Source organism: Oncorhynchus nerka, linkage group LG20 (genome assembly GCF_034236695.1).
Source record: "Oncorhynchus nerka isolate Pitt River linkage group LG20, Oner_Uvic_2.0, whole genome shotgun sequence".
In the NCBI taxonomy this organism is placed as follows: Eukaryota; Metazoa; Chordata; class Actinopteri; order Salmoniformes; family Salmonidae; genus Oncorhynchus; species Oncorhynchus nerka.
Genome location: NC_088415.1, coordinates 75881293 through 75899869, shown reverse-complemented (window position 1 = coordinate 75899869; position 18577 = coordinate 75881293). Strand labels below are relative to the sequence as shown.

Here is an 18577-nt window from a genome sequence, read left to right as displayed (position 1 = left end):
GTCTATTCCTTTGGAACTTTTGAGTATATTTACTATTCATTTTTATATTATTTGTTTCACTTTTGTTTATGATCTATTTCACTTGCTTTTGCAATGTAAACATGTTTCCCATGCCAATAAAGCCTTTTGAATTGAATTAAATTAACAGAAAAATATTGGTGGTATTTACGATGTTGTTTGTGCTCCATTCGTTGCCCTTTTCTTATGGCAACGTGCCACAAATGTTGCTGCTGTGATTACACATGGCTCTATTTCGCCTAAAAGATATGGGAGTTTATAGAATTCTTTGTGGGTCTGTGTGATTTGGGAATATGTGTCTCTGATGTGATCCCGACAGGAGGTTCTGAGCTAAATTGTAACCACCCACTTGAACCGGAACCTTTTCAAGCTACAACTGTGTTGCCTTCACGATCATGTGTATCGCAGAGCTCCATTTACATTCCCTTTACACAACTGATAAAAACGACGATGTCTCCTCCTCATCAGGCATGGATGATTTAAAAATGAACGTTAGTCATGTTCAAAAGCGTGGTTAATGCGTGGTCTTGGCCGACTGTGGAAGCTTAATTGATTTACTTAGAAGGTAGGCTGGCTAAAACAGTTTACAGTGTAAAATGCGAAACATTTCTCTGCTTAGTTGCAGATGTTGTTGGAGGATTTATCAATAACAGTTTTATTCATGTGCTGGTCGAGGCGGTGGTTTCACCCTCGTTGCTTTGATCCTCCTCCCCGCTTCAGTAGCGATTTGAACTACGGGTGTCATTCTTCCAATAGGTAATAGCAACATTGTAACGCATTGGAAAGATGGGGAGCACGACCTCTTGCTGTGTGTCTTCAAGTCCGAAGCTCCGAAGAAATGCTCATTCGAGGCTGGAGTCGTACAACACCGAACCGGAGTTGAGTAGGGAGGATACGGGCTGCAACCTGCAGCACATCAGCGACCGAGAGAATGTCGACGGTAAAGTATAAAATAATTGCCTAATGTAGACCTATTAATGTTTAATGTTATCGTGTGATGGTGGTGAGTGTTTTGAAACACGACTCAACATTTTGAAGTTCACACTGAATGTTTTATTGGTTTGGCTTGCCAAATAGGCTATAAATATAACATGTCGCTGCAACCTGGTCTCAGGGTTTTCGTATTGTAACGACCCTGGGTTTATAATACCCTGGGTTTATAAGCGCGGAAATGGACTCTGCCTTGCGGCACAGTCGATAGCGCGAGACCTGCTCCCTGCTTGTTTCATTACAGTATTATTCTGTACGGAAACCAAGACACTCCATTTAAAGTATTTTACGTTTCATATAGTATGCATTAATTTATAGATGTCCATCACCCATTTTGTATGATATGTTAGGAATTCTGGCTAGGTGGCTAACGTTAGCTAGGTTAGGAGAAGGTTTAGCTAAAGGGTTAAGGTTAGGGTTATATGAGGGGTTAGTTAAAAGGGTTCATGTTAGGGTAAGGGTTAGCTAACACAGTAAGTAGTTGCAAAGTAGTTAAAAAGTAGTATGTAAATCAAATCAAATCAAATCAAATTTTATTTGTCACATACACATGGTTAGCAGATGTTAATGCGAGTGTAGCGAAATGCTTGTGCTTCTAGTTCCGACAATGCAGTGATAACCAACAAGTAATGTTGGATAATTAGCAAAAATGCTAAAGTTGACTGATGAGATTCGAACTCGCAACCTTCGGGTTGCTAGACGTTAGTGTTATATGCCTGATCAACCACCCGATTTAATTTTTTTGCCTTAAGTAACCAGTTGTCTTATATAACCATACCAAATGTAACATACCATACTAATTTTAGTATCCAGGATTTATATTTACTATGTTACATCTAGTGTATGAGACCAGGCTGCATGTCGTCAACATTTACTAGTGTGGGACCTTTATTGGTAATTTATAATAAATGCATATTCCTATCAGCAAGGCTTTCTCCTCCCCCTGGCAATGGATCTCTGTGATTGATTTAATGCATATATTAGGCCAGCCAGATTATCTGAATGTATGTTGTTACATATGTTATTACATAGGTATTTCTATACATGGGGCAGGCAGCATGGGCATCCAGTCTGCCTCTCAGTCCCATGTGACATGTTGAAATATGGGTTGTCCCAAATAGCACCCTATTCCCATTAAAGAGCACTACTTTTGACCGTAGACTGAGCCTTTATAGGTCCTGGTCAAAAGTGGTGCACTATAGGGAATAGTGTGCCATTTGGGGGACAGCCTTGGTGCACCAGAGCAGACAACATCCTGTTCATAAATGTTTCTCTTTGTTTTCACTTGGAGCATGAAAGACACACCAACGGTGGCATGGTATAGCACTCTTTATTGAAACATATATTAAAAATTGATACATTTACTCTCAAAGTGTAAATGGGTATAACCTACTCAAGCTGGACCGACTCATGTAGAGATTAAATTCTCTGAAGTGAAATATTGTAAGGTCTGCTCTGCAACACGCATGTCTGAAAATCCATGAACTGCAATGTCTGCACATTTGACATCAACTACTATTGGGGTTTCCTCCATTCCCTATCACGACATCAGGCCACTGAAGATTCATCAGTATTTCTTATGGGTTTTTCCAGTGCTTAAAGTGGATTTAAATATAGGCCGGTACTCACTTTGTGTCCAGCCCAGTATTGTATATATTTAGGTGACAGTACTCCACAATATTTGATCCAATATTCTATAAGATATTCTGTTACTCAAGCAGTAGAATATTTTGAGGTGGTGGTACCGGTATGTACCGGTCCAATTCAAACACGGGGTATGTCCAAGCCACAGTGAACCTACAGTGGTGGATAGAAGCTGTGACTGTCTGTACAGTTTTAATTATAGGCTGTCTCACTCTGCCTTGGCTCTTACTTCTGAGAGCTGGAATGGACAGAACAGCAAACCCATAATCTGGTGGTGTGGGTTTAATGCACCCAGCATGTTATTCTGGAGCAGCCTTGCGAGTCCCTAGAAACACCACCACAACACCTCTGCTTTTGAGATTTAGCTTGAAGACGAGAGCAATGTGACACAGAGTATCCCTCTACTACACATATGGATGGTGAGGAAAAAAATAGAGGGAGGGAGATTAAAGAGAGACTGACAGAGAGAGAGAGATACTGGGGACTGCTCATTTCGTGATTTGAAAGGAGCGTATTGGTGAATGTGTTTGTATTTATTATGGATCCCCATTAGCTGCTGCCAAAGCAGCAGCTCCTCTTCCTGGGTTCCAGCTAAATTAAGGCAGCTTATACAATGTTGGGTGTCTGTCAGACAGCATCCAGAGCCCTGGTCAAAAGTAGTGCACTATATAGGGAATAGGGTGCTATTTGGGACGAGGTCTGCGAGTGAGGTCACAGACAGGATGGCGATGTGCTTCTGAACAGCAGACTGATCAGGGGGCTGTCTGTCGCTGTCCTACCACAGCAGTTGTGTGTGTGTGTGTTATCTGTAGCTGTCTTACCACAGCAGCAGCTGAAACCTGTAGATGCAAATTACATGCCCAGCGGGACAAATCACTACTGAGAGAGACAAACTAATGCCTTCATTTAGAGATGGGGAGTCTTATGAGACACTATAAAGAGGGTTATTCACTTCTGAAAGGATGGACTGTTAACCCCAAGACTCTCATGGACTAAATCTCACTATTTGTTATTAGAATACTCTTGTCAAAATAGTTCTGGGTCCCTCTTTTAAAAGAACTACAGGGTCGTTCCACGAATAGAGTACATTTTGTGTAGTGTAACTTGGTAAAAAAAACATGACATTCTGATGTAATGAGCACATGTTCAACTTCATAAAAAACATGTTTTCCCATCTCCAGGGGTTGAATAAAAAAAGTGACAATAGTAAGTGGCAATAAAGTAACAGGGTTGACCGTAACAGGGTTGACCGTAATGGGGTTGAACGTAACGGGGTTGACCGTAACGGGGTTGACCGTAACGGGGTTGACCGTAACGGGGTTGAACGTAACGGGGTTGACCGTAACGGGGTTGAACGTAACGGGGTTGACCGTAACGGGGTTGACCGTAACAGGGTTGACCGTAACAGGGTTGAACGTAACAGGGTTGACCGTAACAGGGTTGAACGTAACAGGGTTGACCGTAACGGGGTTGACCGTAACGGGGTTGACCGTAACGGGGTTGACCGTAACAGGGTTGACCGTAACAGGGTTGAACTTAACAGGGTTGACGGTAACAGGATTGAGGTTTTCATCATAATCAGCCATAAATCTCCTTGTGACGGGGGAGATGGAAGCTTGTTGCGGCAACCGGGAGTAGCAATTGAATGTAAGCTTCACCCCAAAAATGACATTGTTAAAATATTTCTAGCCTAACTATGGGTAACAGGGTTGATGTGTTATGCTCGACTCGCTCAGCTCCAACACCAGAAAATGGCTAAAAGTAGTAGAACCAGCTTCTGCACTATTATTTGAATATTTTTCTTTTGAAAAAATAATTTAAAATGGAGTAGTTTCACCATAATAAAATGAGAGTTCTGTTCACATATCAGGGTTGACCTTAAAATGAGGGACAGATGTAAATTATTCACTAATAATATTAAATAAATAATTATCTTCAGAAATGACTGTCAAAGCAAGAACATAACTAGGGCTTTGCAATGATGGTAATAACTTGAAGAAATGTTGGCGTTAAGTGTAAAAAAAAAAGCCTAAATTGATTCATTGAATTTCCATGTGGTATAATTAGTAAACTTCATTTAGTATAACACCATTGTTTTATTTAATATTGGTGCTGCACATTTTTACTTAAAATATCACAGACACTTAAATTGTACTCTTCGTGAAACGACCCTACAACTTCTGAAGAATTAGTCTATAAAGGACTTATGAAGACTTCATCAAGCCATAACAGTTGTGTTTGTATAAGGTTGGGTCTAGTTCTGTTTGAATGAGAAGCCTGAGTCTGACCCGGGCAGCCTGGGTTATGTGATGTCTGACCCGGGCAGTCTGGGTTATGTGATGTCTGACTCGGGCAGTCTGGGTTATGTGATGTCTGACCCGGGCAGTCTGGGTTATGTGATGTCTGACCCGGGCAGCCTGGGTTATGTGATGTCTGACCCGGGCAGCCTGGGTTATGTGATGTCTGACCCGGGCAGTCTGGGTTATGTGATGTCTGACCCGGGCAGTCTGGGTTATGTGATGTCTGACCCGGGCAGCCTGGGTTATGTGATGTCTGACCCGGGCAGTCTGGGTTATGTGATGTCTGACCCGGGCAGTCTGGGTTATGTGATGTCTGACCCGGGCAGCCTGGGTTATGTGATGTCTGACCCGGGCAGCCTGGGTTATGTGATGTCTGACCCGGGCAGTCTGGGTTATGTGATGTCTGACCCGGGCAGTCTGGGTTATGTGATGTCTGACCCGGGCAGCCTGGGTTATGTGATGTCTGACCCGGGCAGTCTGGGTTATGTGATGTCTGACCCGGGCAGTCTGGGTTATGTGATGTCTGACCCGGGCAGCCTGGGTTATGTGATGTCTGACCCGGGCAGCCTGGGTTATGTTATGTCTGACCCGGGCAGCCTGGGTTATGTGATGTCTGACCCGGGCAGCCTGGGTTATGTGATGTCTGACCCGGGCAGCCTGGGTTATGTGATGTCTGACCCGGGCAGCCTGGGTTATGTTATGTCTGACCCGGGCAGCCTGGGTTATGTGATGTCTGACCCGGGCAGCCTGGGTTATGTGATGTCTGACCCGGGCAGTCTGGGTTATGTGATGTCTGACCCAGGCAGTCTGGGTTATGTGATGTCTGACCCGGGCAGCCTGGGTTATGTGATGTCTGACCCGGGCAGTCTGGGTTATGTGATGTCTGACCCGGGCAGTCTGGGTTATGTGATGTCTGACCCGGGCAGCCTGGGTTATGTGATGTCTGACCCGGGCAGCCTGGGTTATGTGATGTCTGACCCGGGCAGTCTGGGTTATGTGATGTCTGACTCGGGCAGTCTGGGTTATGTGATGTCTGACCCGGGCAGTCTGGGTTATGTGATGTCTGACCCGGGCAGCCTGGGTTATGTGATGTCTGACCCGGGCAGCCTGGGTTATGTGATGTCTGACCCGGGCAGTCTGGGTTATGTGATGTCTGACCCGGGCAGCCTGGGTTATGTGATGTCTGACCCGGGCAGTCTGGGTTATGTTATGTCTGACTCGGGCAGTCTGGGTTATGTGATGTCTGACTCGGGCAGCCTGGGTTATGTGATGTCTGACTCGGGCAGCCTGGGTTATGTGATGTCTGACTCGGGCAGTCTGGGTTATGTGATGTCTGACTCGGGCAGTCTGGGTTATGTTATGTCTGACTCGGGCAGTCTGGGTTATGTGATGTCTGACTCGGGCAGCCTGGGTTATGTGATGTCTGACTCGGGCAGTCTGGGTTATGTTATGTCTGACTCGGGCAGTCTGGGTTATGTGATGTCTGACTCGGGCAGTCTGGGTTATGTTATGTCTGACTCGGGCAGTCTGGGTTATGTGATGTCTGACTCGGGCAGTCTGGGTTATGTTATGTCTGACTCGGGCAGTCTGGGTTATGTGATGTCTGACTCGGGCAGCCAGGGTTATGTGATGTCTGACTCGGGTAGCCTGGGTTATGTGATGTCTGACTCGGGCAGCCTGGGTTATGTGATGTCTGCCTCGAGCAGCCTGGGTCATGTGATGTCTGACCCGGGCAGCCTGGGTTATGTGATGTCTGACCCGGGCAGTCTGGGTCATGTGATGTCTGACTCGGGCAGCCTGGGTTATGTGATGTCTGACTCGGGCAGCCTGGGTTATGTGATGTCTGCCTCGAACAGCCTGGGTCATGTGATGTCTGACCCGGGCAGCCTGGGTTATGTGATGTCTGACCCAGGCAGCCTGGGTTATGTGATGTCTGACCCAGGCAGCCTGGGTCATGTCACATCCCACTTATGGCTTTGTGGCCCTTTCCTAAAGTGACTCTCTCCAATCCTGTGTTTTTAAGCAGGGGTCATCACGACACTATTTCAAACCCCATGCTTGCCCTGTATGAACTGATCTCTTGGCTGATACTAAGATTAGATTTCAGACTGACGGGCCAGGCAGGCAGGCTGCTTTTGAAGAAAGCAGCCTGCCTGTCAGAGATGACTTCTGGGTGGATCTGCCTCACATGTGCACATGACAAATGGTACCCCATTCCCTTTATAGTGCTGTCAAGACTTCCGCCGAAGTTGGTTCCTCTCCTTGTTCGGGCGGCATTTGGCGGTCGGCGTCGCCGGTCTTCTAGCCATCATCGATCCACTTTTCATTTTCCATTTGTCTTGTCTTCCCACACACCTGGTTTCAATTCCATAATTCCATGTTGTGTATTTAACCCTCTGTCCCCCCCATGTCCTTGTCCAGAATTGTTCATTGTAAGTGCTTGTGCACGTTATTCTGGTGTGCCACGGGTTTTGTACTCATTCTATTGATTGTTCTGTTTACAGTGATTTTTATACTGCACCATTGTAACACAGTTTTTGCTCTCCTGCCCCTGACTTCTCTGCCACCAGTACGCACCCCTTATAGTGCACTACCTTTCACAAGTGTCTGGGCTCTGGTCAAAAGTAGTTCAATGTATAGAGAATAGGATGCCATTTGGGACACAATTATTCTGTTGAGAATGGTGCCGACTGGCAAGGCCCTTTTTTCTCATTACTTGAGTATAGAAGACAACATGTTCAATACCAACGATCCCGTGTCCTATATTCAGGAAATATCCTAGAATAAATATAATTTCTCTCTAGTTAAAATTTGAATAATATCTTTGAGCGAAAACTTATTTTGTAGAGAAAGAGAGAGAGAAAGAGGTAGGGAGAGAGAGAGAGATGGTCACAAAGAAATAGACACTCAGAGGGAGATGGGAGATGGGGGGGGGACAACGCAGTCTTATGTTCTCTCTGTCACACAAAGCTTACTGTGTTCCTGAATCCTGCCTTAAGATGATTGCTCATTCTGCAGACCAGGGCGCCAGGCAGGCATCAGCTGACGCTCCTATTTAAGTTTATAGATGCAGGGAGTCTCTCCTCTCTTCTCTCTGTGGGGTTTGTGTAATGGTATCTTGTTATTAAGTCCATAATGGGCTCTCAGGGTTGGGTGAGCTAAGACACGGCTTGCGTCCCAAATGGAACCCTATTCCCCATAGGGCTCTGGTCAAATGTAGCACAATATATAGGGAATAGGGTGCCATTTGGGACGCACTGACCTAACATGCTGGGTGCTTTGAAGTCGACTTATAGCTCATTACTTGGAAGTAATTGATGATGAGTGATATCATCTTGAATGTAATGGGGGAGAACTCCTGTAGCCTTCTGAAGGTGTTCTGAACATGTCCTCTCCTTTGTATGTATCAATGTAGTGGCTAGATACCATTCATTGCACTAATGATTTGGTGCAGAAGGAACATCCTTTATTGATTATATGGTCAGAAACGGTCTATATATTATTATGACTCTGCATGAGTCCCTTGCCATGCTATTCTCTCCCCCCATGTCAACAGCGTGTGCATTGTACATGGAGAAGTCAACAGGAAGTAAAACTACAAACCCTTTCCTCAACTGTCTTTATTCTCTCTTACATTTATCACTGCCTACATATGTCAAATAGACTGGTTTATTATCAGATATAAGATGGTGCTCACTGCTCATGCCTTGAAGAAAATGTCTTGTAATGTATCACAAGCTCTGTGTGCTTCAGCTCTGTTGAGATATACAGCTGAAGTCGGGAGTTTACATACACATTAGCCAAATACATTTAAACTCAGGTTTTTCACAATTCCTGACATTTAATCCTAGTAATAATTTCCTGTCTTAGGTCAGTCAGGATCACCACTTTATTTCACATTTAATATTAAATGTCAGAATAATAGTAGAGAGAATGATTTATTTCAGCTTTTATTTCTTTCATCACATTCCTAGTGGGTCAGAAGTTTACATACTCTCAATTAGTATTTGGTAGCATTGCCTTTAAATTGTTTAACTTGGGTCAAACGTTTTGGGTAGACATCCACAAGCTTCCCAGAATAAGTTGGGTGAATTTTGGCCCATTCCTCCTGACAGAGCTGGTGTAACTGAGTCAGGTTTGTAGGCCTCCTTGCTCGCACATGCTTTTTCAGTTGTGCTCACACATTTTCTATAGGATTGAGGTCAGGGCTTTGTGTTGGCCACTCCGATACCTTGACTTTGTTGTCCTTAAGCCATTTTGCCACTACTTTGGAAGTATACTTGGGGTCATTGTCCATTTGGAAGACCCATTTGCGAACAAGCTTTAACTTCCTGACTGATGTCTTGAGATGTTGCTTCAATATATCCACGTAATTTTCCTACCTCATGATGCCATATATTTTGTAAAGTACACCAGTCCCTCCTGCTGCAAAGCACCCCCACAACATGATGCTGCCACCCCCGTGCTTCACGGTTGGGATGGTGTTCTTCTTGCAAGCCTCCCCCTTTTTCCTCCAAACATAACGATGGTCATTATGGCCAAACAGTTCTATTTTTGTTTCATCAGACCAGAGGACATTTCTCCAAAAAGTACAATCTTTGTCCCCATGTGCAGTTGCAAACCATAGTCTGGCTTTTTGTATGGCAGTTTTGGAGCAGTGGCTTCTTCCTTGCTGAGCAGCCTTTTAGATTATGTCGATATAGGACTCATTTTACGGTGGATATAGATACTTTTGTACCCGTTTCCTCCAGCATCTTCACAAGGTCCTTTGCTGTTGTTCTGGGATTGATTTGCACTTTTCGTACCAAAGTACGTTCATCTCTAGGAGACAGAACGCGTCTCCTTCCTGAGCGTTATGATGGCTGTGTGGTCCCATGGTGTTTATACTTGCGTACTATTGTTTGTACAGATGGACGTGGTACCTTCAGGCATTTGGAAATTGCTCCCAAGGATGAACCAGACTTGGGGAGGTCTACAATTATTTTTTGGAGGTCTTGGCTGATTTCTTTTGATTTTCCCATGATGTCAAGCAAAGAGGCACTGAGTTTGAAGGTAGGACTTGAAATTCATCCACAGGTACACCTCCAATTGACTCAAATTATGCCAATTAGCCTATCATAAGCTTCTAAAGCCATGCCATCATTTTATGGAATTTTTCTAGCTGTTTAAAGGCACAGTCAACTTAATGTATGTAAACCTCTGACCCCCTGGAATTGTGATACAGTGAATTATAAGTAGTGAATTATAAATTAAATAATCTGTCTGTAAACAATTGTTGGATAAATGACTTGTGTCATACACAAAGTAGATGTCCTAACCGACTTGCCAAAACTATAGTTGGTTAACAAGACATTTGTGGAGTGGTTGAAAAACATGTTTTAATGACTCCAACCTAAGTGTAGGTAAACTTTCGACTTCAACTGTACAAGTTAGCTGTTATGGTACAGTTTGATACAGTAGGAGAAACGGAGGACAGACAATCTCACTGTTCTTTCATACATTTTCCACCACTTTCAACTCCATTTCTGTTTCTTCTTCTCTTCCATCACTCGCTCCCTATTCCTCCCCTCCTGTCTCCTCCTTCCTACTTCTCTGTCTGTAGACACCGGCCTGAAATGATGTAGACATGCTTAGACGCTGTCCTATTTCCTATTAATACTGGTGGTTTTGAAGAGAGGAAAAGGGAAGCATTTTTACATAAAATTTTGACTGTAATCACAAACCAATCATCTCTGTACCTGGAATTAGCCTTAAACCATTGAAGGTGTCTGTCCAAAAAGAAATGTCCAAAGTTTGCAGGCAGGAGAGAAGTTAAATTCCCACTTACTGCTAATGAATCATTTCTAGCAGATTAAGCCTTGGCAGGAGTACGCGAGGTGGTTAGTTGATTTATTGACCAGTAAAAGGAGAGTCATTTATTCCCATCAGTGAGCATCTCATCACATGAATAACCCATTTAGAAGCATTGGTGTCATTGGCCTTCAATAACGTGCTCAGAGGAAATCATTTACTGCCAATCTGATTTTCACTTGCCATTATGCAAATAATGCTATTATACAAATCTGAGTTGACATCCCTTTCTGGTGTTGAGTAAGATTCTTGGATTCTTTAGTTGCAGAGAAATAGTCTTCTCAGGGGAAGACTGAAGCAATTAGTTACATATCTGATTGACAAGACTAATGGTGCTTTGGCCTCAGTCTGGCCCTGTCAGTGCTACTTTTCTCACCCATAGGGCTCTGGTCAAAAGTAGTGCACTATATAAGGAATAGGGGGCCATTTGGGACACAGAGCCTTTCTCTCCTAGACAGAGCTCCGCAGCTCAGCGTTTTGTCGAAACAGGACCCACCACCATCCACTACACTCTTACAGTCAACTTTTGTAGCCCAACAATGGGGTGTCTGTTGGAACAGTATTAGGGAGATTAGACAACGGCCTGATGGGGTCTGCATCCAAAAATGGCGCCCTACTCCCTTTATAGAGCACTACTTCTGACCAGAGTCCTATGGGCCCTCGCCAAATGTAGTGCACTATATAAGGGATAAGATGCTATTTTGGACACAGGCTGTGTTTGCTAAGTGACAGGATGGATGATACAGACAGTCGTTTGGTAGTAGTAGCTGTTTTTGTTCATTCTCTCTCTTCTGACATTTGCATGTTTTGCTTTGGGTTAGGAGTTTATAAAGGAAGTGTCATTCTGTTCAGTTGACACAAAGATGCATTTATGTGCAAAGTAGTTGCAGCAACTATCAGTCAGTAATATTAAGAGAATCCTTTTAGCGTAGTGAGAGCCACACAAAAGAATGGCAGCCAGTAGTCATCTGGTCAACACTGTAAATACTTATGTTGACATCACCAGACTAGATCCTTAGGAGGAGTATCAAATGCAACAGAGACAGAGAGCAGCGGAAACAAGTGTTGTTATTTCTTCAGGGATTTTCTAGCGTTGCCTTACACTTAAGACATTTCGCAAATCATATGGAATTATTTTACAGCTTTTAAAAAAAAATGGACTACTCTATCATTCTCCCATTATCTTCATACCGATATTCTCAAACTGAAAACTAAACCAAATCTAAATGTGTTGTTGCTGTAGTGAATCCTTAAATCTATTCAATCCCTGTTGTTAAATCTAACAGAAACAACAACAAAAATGGCCCCCTCCCTCCTGCATGCCCCAGTCACCTGTCACTAGTCACCAGCAGGCATCCAGTGTCTCCAAACAAACATGTGACTGTGATATGTGGCCTGTGTTGTGGTAGCCCCAGCCTCTGATCTTTCCTCCTTTATGCCTCGCTCTCTGCCTCGCTCTCTGCCTCTCTCTCTCTCTCTCTCTCTCTCTCTCTCTCTCTCTCTGCCTCTCTCTGTCTCTCTCTGTCTCTCTCTGTCTCTCTCTGTCTCTCTGTCACTCTCTGTCTCTCTCTCTCTGTCGCTCTCTGTCTCTCTCTCTCTGTCTCTCTCTCTGTCTCTCTCTCTCTCTGTCTCTCTGTCTCTCTCTGTCTCTCTCTCTCTCTCTCTCTCGCTCTCTGCCTCTCTCTCTCTCTCTCTCTCTCTCACTCTCTGCCTCTCACTCTCTCTCTCACTCTCTGCCTCTCTCTCTCTCTCTCTCTCATTCAATTCAATTCAATTCAAGGGCTTTATTGGCATGGGAAACATGTGTTAACATTGCCAAAGCAAGTGAGGTAGACAACATACAAAGTGAATATATAAAGTGAAAAACAACAAAAATTAACAGTAAACATTACACATACAGAAGTTTCAAAACAGTAAAGACATTACAAATGTCATATTATATATATATATATACAATGTACAAATAGTTAAAGGACACAAGATAAAATAAATAAGCATAAATATGGGTTGTATTTACAATGGTGTTTGTTCTTCACTGGTTGCCCTTTTCTCGTGGCAACAGGTCACAAATCTTGCTGCTGTGATGGCACACTGTGGAATTTCACCCAAAAGATATGGGAGTTTTTCAAAATTGGATTTGTTTTCGAATTCTTTGTGGATCTGTGTAATCTGGGGGAAATATGTCTCTCTAATATGGTCGTACATTGGGCAGGAGGTTAGGAAGTGCAGCTCAGTTTCCACCTCATTTTGTGGGCAGTGAGCACATAGCCTGTCTTCTCTTGAGAGCCATGTCTGCCTACGGCGGCCTTTCTCAATAGCAAGGCTATGCTCACTGAGTCTGTACATAGTCAAAGCTTTCCTTAATTTTGGGTCAGTCACAGTGGTCAGGTATTCTGCCGCTGTGTACTCTCTGTGTAGGGCCAAATAGCATTCTAGTTTGCTCTGTTTTTTGTTAATTCTTTCCAATGTGTTAAGTAATTATCTTTTTGTTTTCTCATGATTTGGTTGGGTCTAATTGTGCTGTTGTCCTGGGGCTCTGTAGGGTGTGTTTGTGTTTGTGGACAGAGCCCCAGGACCAGCTTGCTTAGGGGACTCTTCTCCAGGTTCATCTCTCTGTAGGTGATGGCTTTGTTATGGAAGGTTTGTGAATCGCTTCCTTTTAGGTGGTTGTAGAATTTAACGGCTCTTTTCTGGATTTTGATCATTAGTGGGTATCGGCCTAATTCTGCTCTGCATGCATTATTTGGTGTTTTACGTTGTACACGGAGGATATTTTTGCAGAATTCTGCGTGCAGAGTCTCAATTTGGTGTTTGTCCCATTTTGTGAAGTCTTGGTTGGTGAGCGGACCCCAGACCTCACAACCATAAAGGGCAATGGGCTCTATGACTGATTCAAGTATTTTTAGCCAAATCCTAATTGGTATGTTGAAATGTATGTTTCTTTTGATGGCAATGAATGCCCTTCTTGCCTTGTCTCTCAGATCGTTCACAGCTTTGTGGAAGTTACGTGTGGCGCTGATGTTTAGGCCAAGGTATGTATAGTTTTTTGTGTGCTCTAGGGCAACAGTGTCTAGATGGAATTTGTATTTGTGGTCCTTTTTTGGAACACCATTATTTTGGTCTTACTGAGATTTACTGTCAGGGCCCAGGTCTGACAGAATCTGTGCATAAGATCTAGGTGCTGCTGTAGGCCCTCCTTGGTTGGTGACAGAAGCACCAGATCATCAGCAAACAGCAGACATTTGACTTCGGATTCTAGCAGGGGGAGGCCGGGTGCTACAGACTTTTCTAGTGCCCGCGCCAATTCGTTGATATATATGTTGAAGAGGGTGGGGCTTAAGCTGCATCCCTGTCTAACCCCACGACCCTGTGTGAAGAAATGTGTGTGTTTTTTGCCAATTTTAACCGCACACTTGTTGTTTGTGTACATGGATTTTATAATGTCGTATGTTTTACCCCCAACACCACTTTCCATCAGTTTGTATAGCAGACCCTCATGCCAGATTGAGTCGAAGGCTTTTTTGAAATCAACAAAGCATGAGAAGACTTTGCCTTTGTTTTGGTTTGTTTGGTTGTCAATTAGGGTGTGCAGGGTGAATACATGGTCTGTTGTACGGTAATTTGGTAAAAAGCCAATTTGACATTTGCTCAGTACATTGTTTTCATTGAGGAAATGTACGAGTCTGCTGTTAATAATAATGCAGAGGATTTTCCCAAGGTTACTGTTGACACATATTCCACGGTAGTTATTGGGGTCAAATTTGTCTCCACTTTTGTGGATTGGGGTGATCAGTCCTTGGTTCCAAATATTGGGGAAGATGCCAGAGCTAAGTATGATGTTAAAGAGTTTTAGTATAGCCAATTGGAATTTGTTGTCTGTATATTTGATCATATCATTGAGGATTGCCTCTCTCTCTCTCTCTCTCTCTCTCTCTCTCTGCCTCTCTCTCTCACTCTCTGTCTCTCTCTCTCTCTCTGTCTCTCTCTGTCTTTCTCTCTCTGTCTCTCTCTGTCTCTCTGTCTCTCTCTCTCTCTTTTTGCCTCTCTCTGTCTCTCTCTCTGTCTCTCTGCCTCTCTCTCTCTCTCTCTCACTCTGCCTCTCACTCTCTCTCTCACTCTCTGCCTCTCTCTCTCTCTCTCTCTCTCTCTCTCTCTCTCTCTCACTCTCTGTCTCTCTCTCTCTCTCTCTCTGCCTCTCTTTCTGCCTCTCTCTCTGTCTCTCTCTCTCTCTCACTCTCTGCCCCTCTCTCTCTGCCTCTCTCTCTCTCTCTCTCACTCTCTGCCTCTCTGTCTCTCTCTCTCTCACTCTCTGCCTCTCTCTCTCTCTCTCTCTCTCACACACTCTCTGCCTCTCTCTCTCTGTCTCTGTCTCGATCGCTCTCTCTGTCTCGCTCTCTGTCTCTCCCTCTCTCTCTCTCTCTCTCTCTCACTCTGTCTCTCTCTCTCTGTTCACAGCACTGTTTAACGGTCCCATTCTTAATTCATAAAGCCTATCAGAGAACAGCAGGCCTACGCTACGGGCGATAGCCTTCACTTACATGGGCTGCATCCCAAATGGCACCATATTCCCTACATAATATTTGGTGATTTTCCACCTGAGATTTACCCAGCACCAGTGTGTCACCAGTGTTTATGTTAATGTTAGCTCTAGTGTTATTTTGTTTCCATCAGGAGTGGGACACTAAAGACTTGGGGAAGAATAAACTACTGGGGATTGGCAAAGAGCAGAATAAACAACCCCTGCATCATCAAGATAGTTGCTTTGTGATGTTTTAGTTCTAGAAAGGTGTTAACCCATGTTCACAGTGAGTCATTGTTATGTAAATGAAAGCTGAAAAGTACCAGTTGCCAGGTCCAGTTGCCAGGTCCAGTTGCCAGGTCCAGTTACTTGACCCCCAAGTCAGAGCAGGTCCACCGAGGCCATGGCCCAGTGAGACATGTGTGCCGGTCCGTGTGTGTCGGTCCGTGTGTGCCGGTCCGTGTGTGCCGGTCCGTGTGTGCCGGTCCGTGTGTGCCGGTCCGTGTGTGCCGGTCCGTGTGTGTCGGTCCGTGTGTGCCGGTCCGTGTGTGCCGGTCCGTGTGTGCCGGTCCGTGTGTGCCGGTCCGTGTGTGCCGGTCCGTGTGTGTCGGTCCGTGCAGATAGAAACACTGTGCAGATGGAAACTCTGCATAATGCTCTACTTTTGACTAGAGCCCTATGGGTCTTGGTCATAAGGGCTCTAGTCAAAAGTAGTGCACTATAAAGGGAATAGGGTGCCCCTAAATCTTTGTTAAAGTTTACCAGCAGTGCTGGCTGTGAATTCCATTAATGTTCCACAGTTGACTCCCGATAAGTGCTGCAGTTCACCACAAGTCCCAAATACATACATGTTCTATAATATACTGTATCTGTGTCACCTTTAACCAAGGTGATGAATTGACCTAAACACACCATGTTTACATTAAGCTGTACAGTAAGCTGGTGGTCACTGTACATGTGTTTTCTGAATGAATGGGATGTCAAAGACAGAGTAACTGACTGGCTTAAAGCACCTTGGTTTACACCGCTCTATCTCATGAAGAGAACATAACTGAAACCAGTTGAACCATACTATTCAGGCCAAACTATTGTTTTTGTGTCATAATACTTGTTTTGAATAATAACATGGACTAATTGTCAACACTCTCAGGGCTGATTTCCCAGACATACATTTTCCATTGAAAGTTTTTCTTAGTCCAGAACTAGGCTTAATCTTTGTCAGGAGTTTAGCTACTTTCAGATACTCTACTAATGCCTGGGCCATAAACGTTACATTCCTGATATTCATACTACTCTTCCACAGTCAAATGCATTTCCTCAATGACCTACTATTTATATTTTACCATATAAATCCTTTTTTTTTTTTAAACAGAAATGTAATGAAGCTTTTACAGTGGTTCGCCCTGTAATGAATAATTGTATTGCACATCTCAGTCTTTGCCAAAAATACTTCACAACTGGTCCTTACATTGAACACGCGCGCTCACTCACCTTATTTACATAAGTGTTCAGACCCTTTGATATGAGACTCAAAATTGTGCTCAGGTGCATCCTATTTTGGTTGATCATCATTGAGATGTTTCTACAACTTTATTGGAGTCCACCTGTGGTAAATTCAATTGATTGGACATGATTTGGAAAGGCACACTCCTGTCTATATAAGGTCCCACTGTTGACAGTGCACGTCAGAGCAAAAACCAAGCCATGAGGTCGAAGGAGTTGTCCGTAGAGCCCTGAGACAGCATTGTGTCGAGTCACAGATCTGGGGAAGGGTACCAAAAAATGTCTGCAGCATTAAAGGTCCCCAAGAACACAGGGCCCCCATCATTCTTAAATGGAAGAAGTTTGGACCACCAAGACTCTTCCTAGAGCTGGCCGCCCGGCCAAACTGAGCAATCGGGGGAGAAGGGCCTTGGTCAAGAAGGTGACCAAGAACCCGATGGTCACTCTGACAGAGCACCAGAGTTCCTCTGTGGAGATCGGACAACCTTCCAGAAGTATAACCATCTCTGAGGCACTCCACCGATCAGGCCGTTATGGTAGAGTGGCCAGACTGAAGCCTCTCCTTAGTAAAAGGCACATGACAGCCCGAGTTTGCCAAAAGGCACCTAAAGGACTCTCAGACCATGAGAAAGAAGATTCTCTGGTCTGACGAAACCAAGAATTGGCCTGAATACCTTCACATCTGGAGGAAACCTGGCACCATCCCTATGGTGAAGCATGGTGATGGCAGCATTATGTTGTGAAGATGTTTTTCAGCGGCAGGGACTGGGAGACTAGTCAGGATCGAGGGAAGGATGAACGGTGCAAAGTACAGAGAGCACCTTGATGAAAACCTACTCCAGAGCGCTTAGGACCTCAGACTGGGGTGAAAGTTCACCTTCCAACAGGACAACTACCCTAAGCACACAGCCAAGACAACACGGGAGAGGCTTTGGGACAAGTTTCTGAATGTCGTTGAGTGGCCCAGCCAGAGCCTGGACTTGAAACCGATTGAATATCTCTGGAGAGACCTGAAAATATCTGTGCAACAACGCTCCCCATCTAACCTGACAGAGCTTGAGAGGATCTGCAGAGAAGAATGAGTTACTCCCCAAATACAGCTGTGCCAAGCTTGTAGCGTCATACCCAATAAGACTTGAGGCTGTAATCACTGCTAAAGGTGCTTCAACAAACTACTGAGTAAAGGGTCTGAATACTTATGTAAATGTGATATTTAAGTTTATTTTATTTTATACATTTGCAAAAATTTATATGAATCTGTTTTGCTTTGTCATTATAGAGTATTGTCTGTAGATTTATGAGGGGGGAAACACAATTTAATCAATTTTAGAATGCGGCTGGAAAGTAACAAAATGTGGAAACGTCAAGGGGTCTGAATACTTTCCAAATGCACTGTAAGGCTTTGTAATAAATATAATCTAGTGATACATAATTTGACATTTCTACCATCCATTGTGGGAGGATAGCCAACCTTTCTATTAATTGCAATGCATTTCATAGCCCCTATAAATACTAGGTTACACTGTTTCTTCTGATAACAGTCTCAGTATCAACATTTCCAAGCAAAACAAAACAGGGAAAATCTGTAGACATGCTGAGATAAAATGTTCCTGCCTCGTGTTGCCATCTATTTTGTGAACTTCACCAGTCCCTCCTGCAGCAAAGCACCTTCACAACATGATGCTGCCAAACAGTTCTATTTTGTGAACTTCATCAGTCCCTCCTGCAGCAAAGCACCTTCACAACATGATGC

At 44.0% G+C, this 18577-nt stretch overlaps 1 protein-coding gene across 3 annotated transcripts in view; it reads left to right on the top strand.

The window, feature by feature from the left end:
* Nucleotides 1–383: 383 nt before the first annotated feature.
* Nucleotides 384–18577, top strand: part of LOC115103142 (cyclin-Y-like) — a 39210-nt gene continuing 21016 nt past the window's right edge. For 2 of the 3 annotated variants that reach the window (XM_029623843.2, XM_029623842.2), the window contains exons 1-2: nt 384–583; nt 775–958. In XM_029623843.2, coding sequence (XP_029479703.1) covers nt 805–958 — 154 coding nt within the window. In that variant the 5' untranslated portion in view covers nt 384–583; nt 775–804. Of the gene's footprint in view, nt 959–18577 lie in introns of all 3 variants that reach the window. The other variant, XM_065005786.1, reaches the window with a different exon arrangement.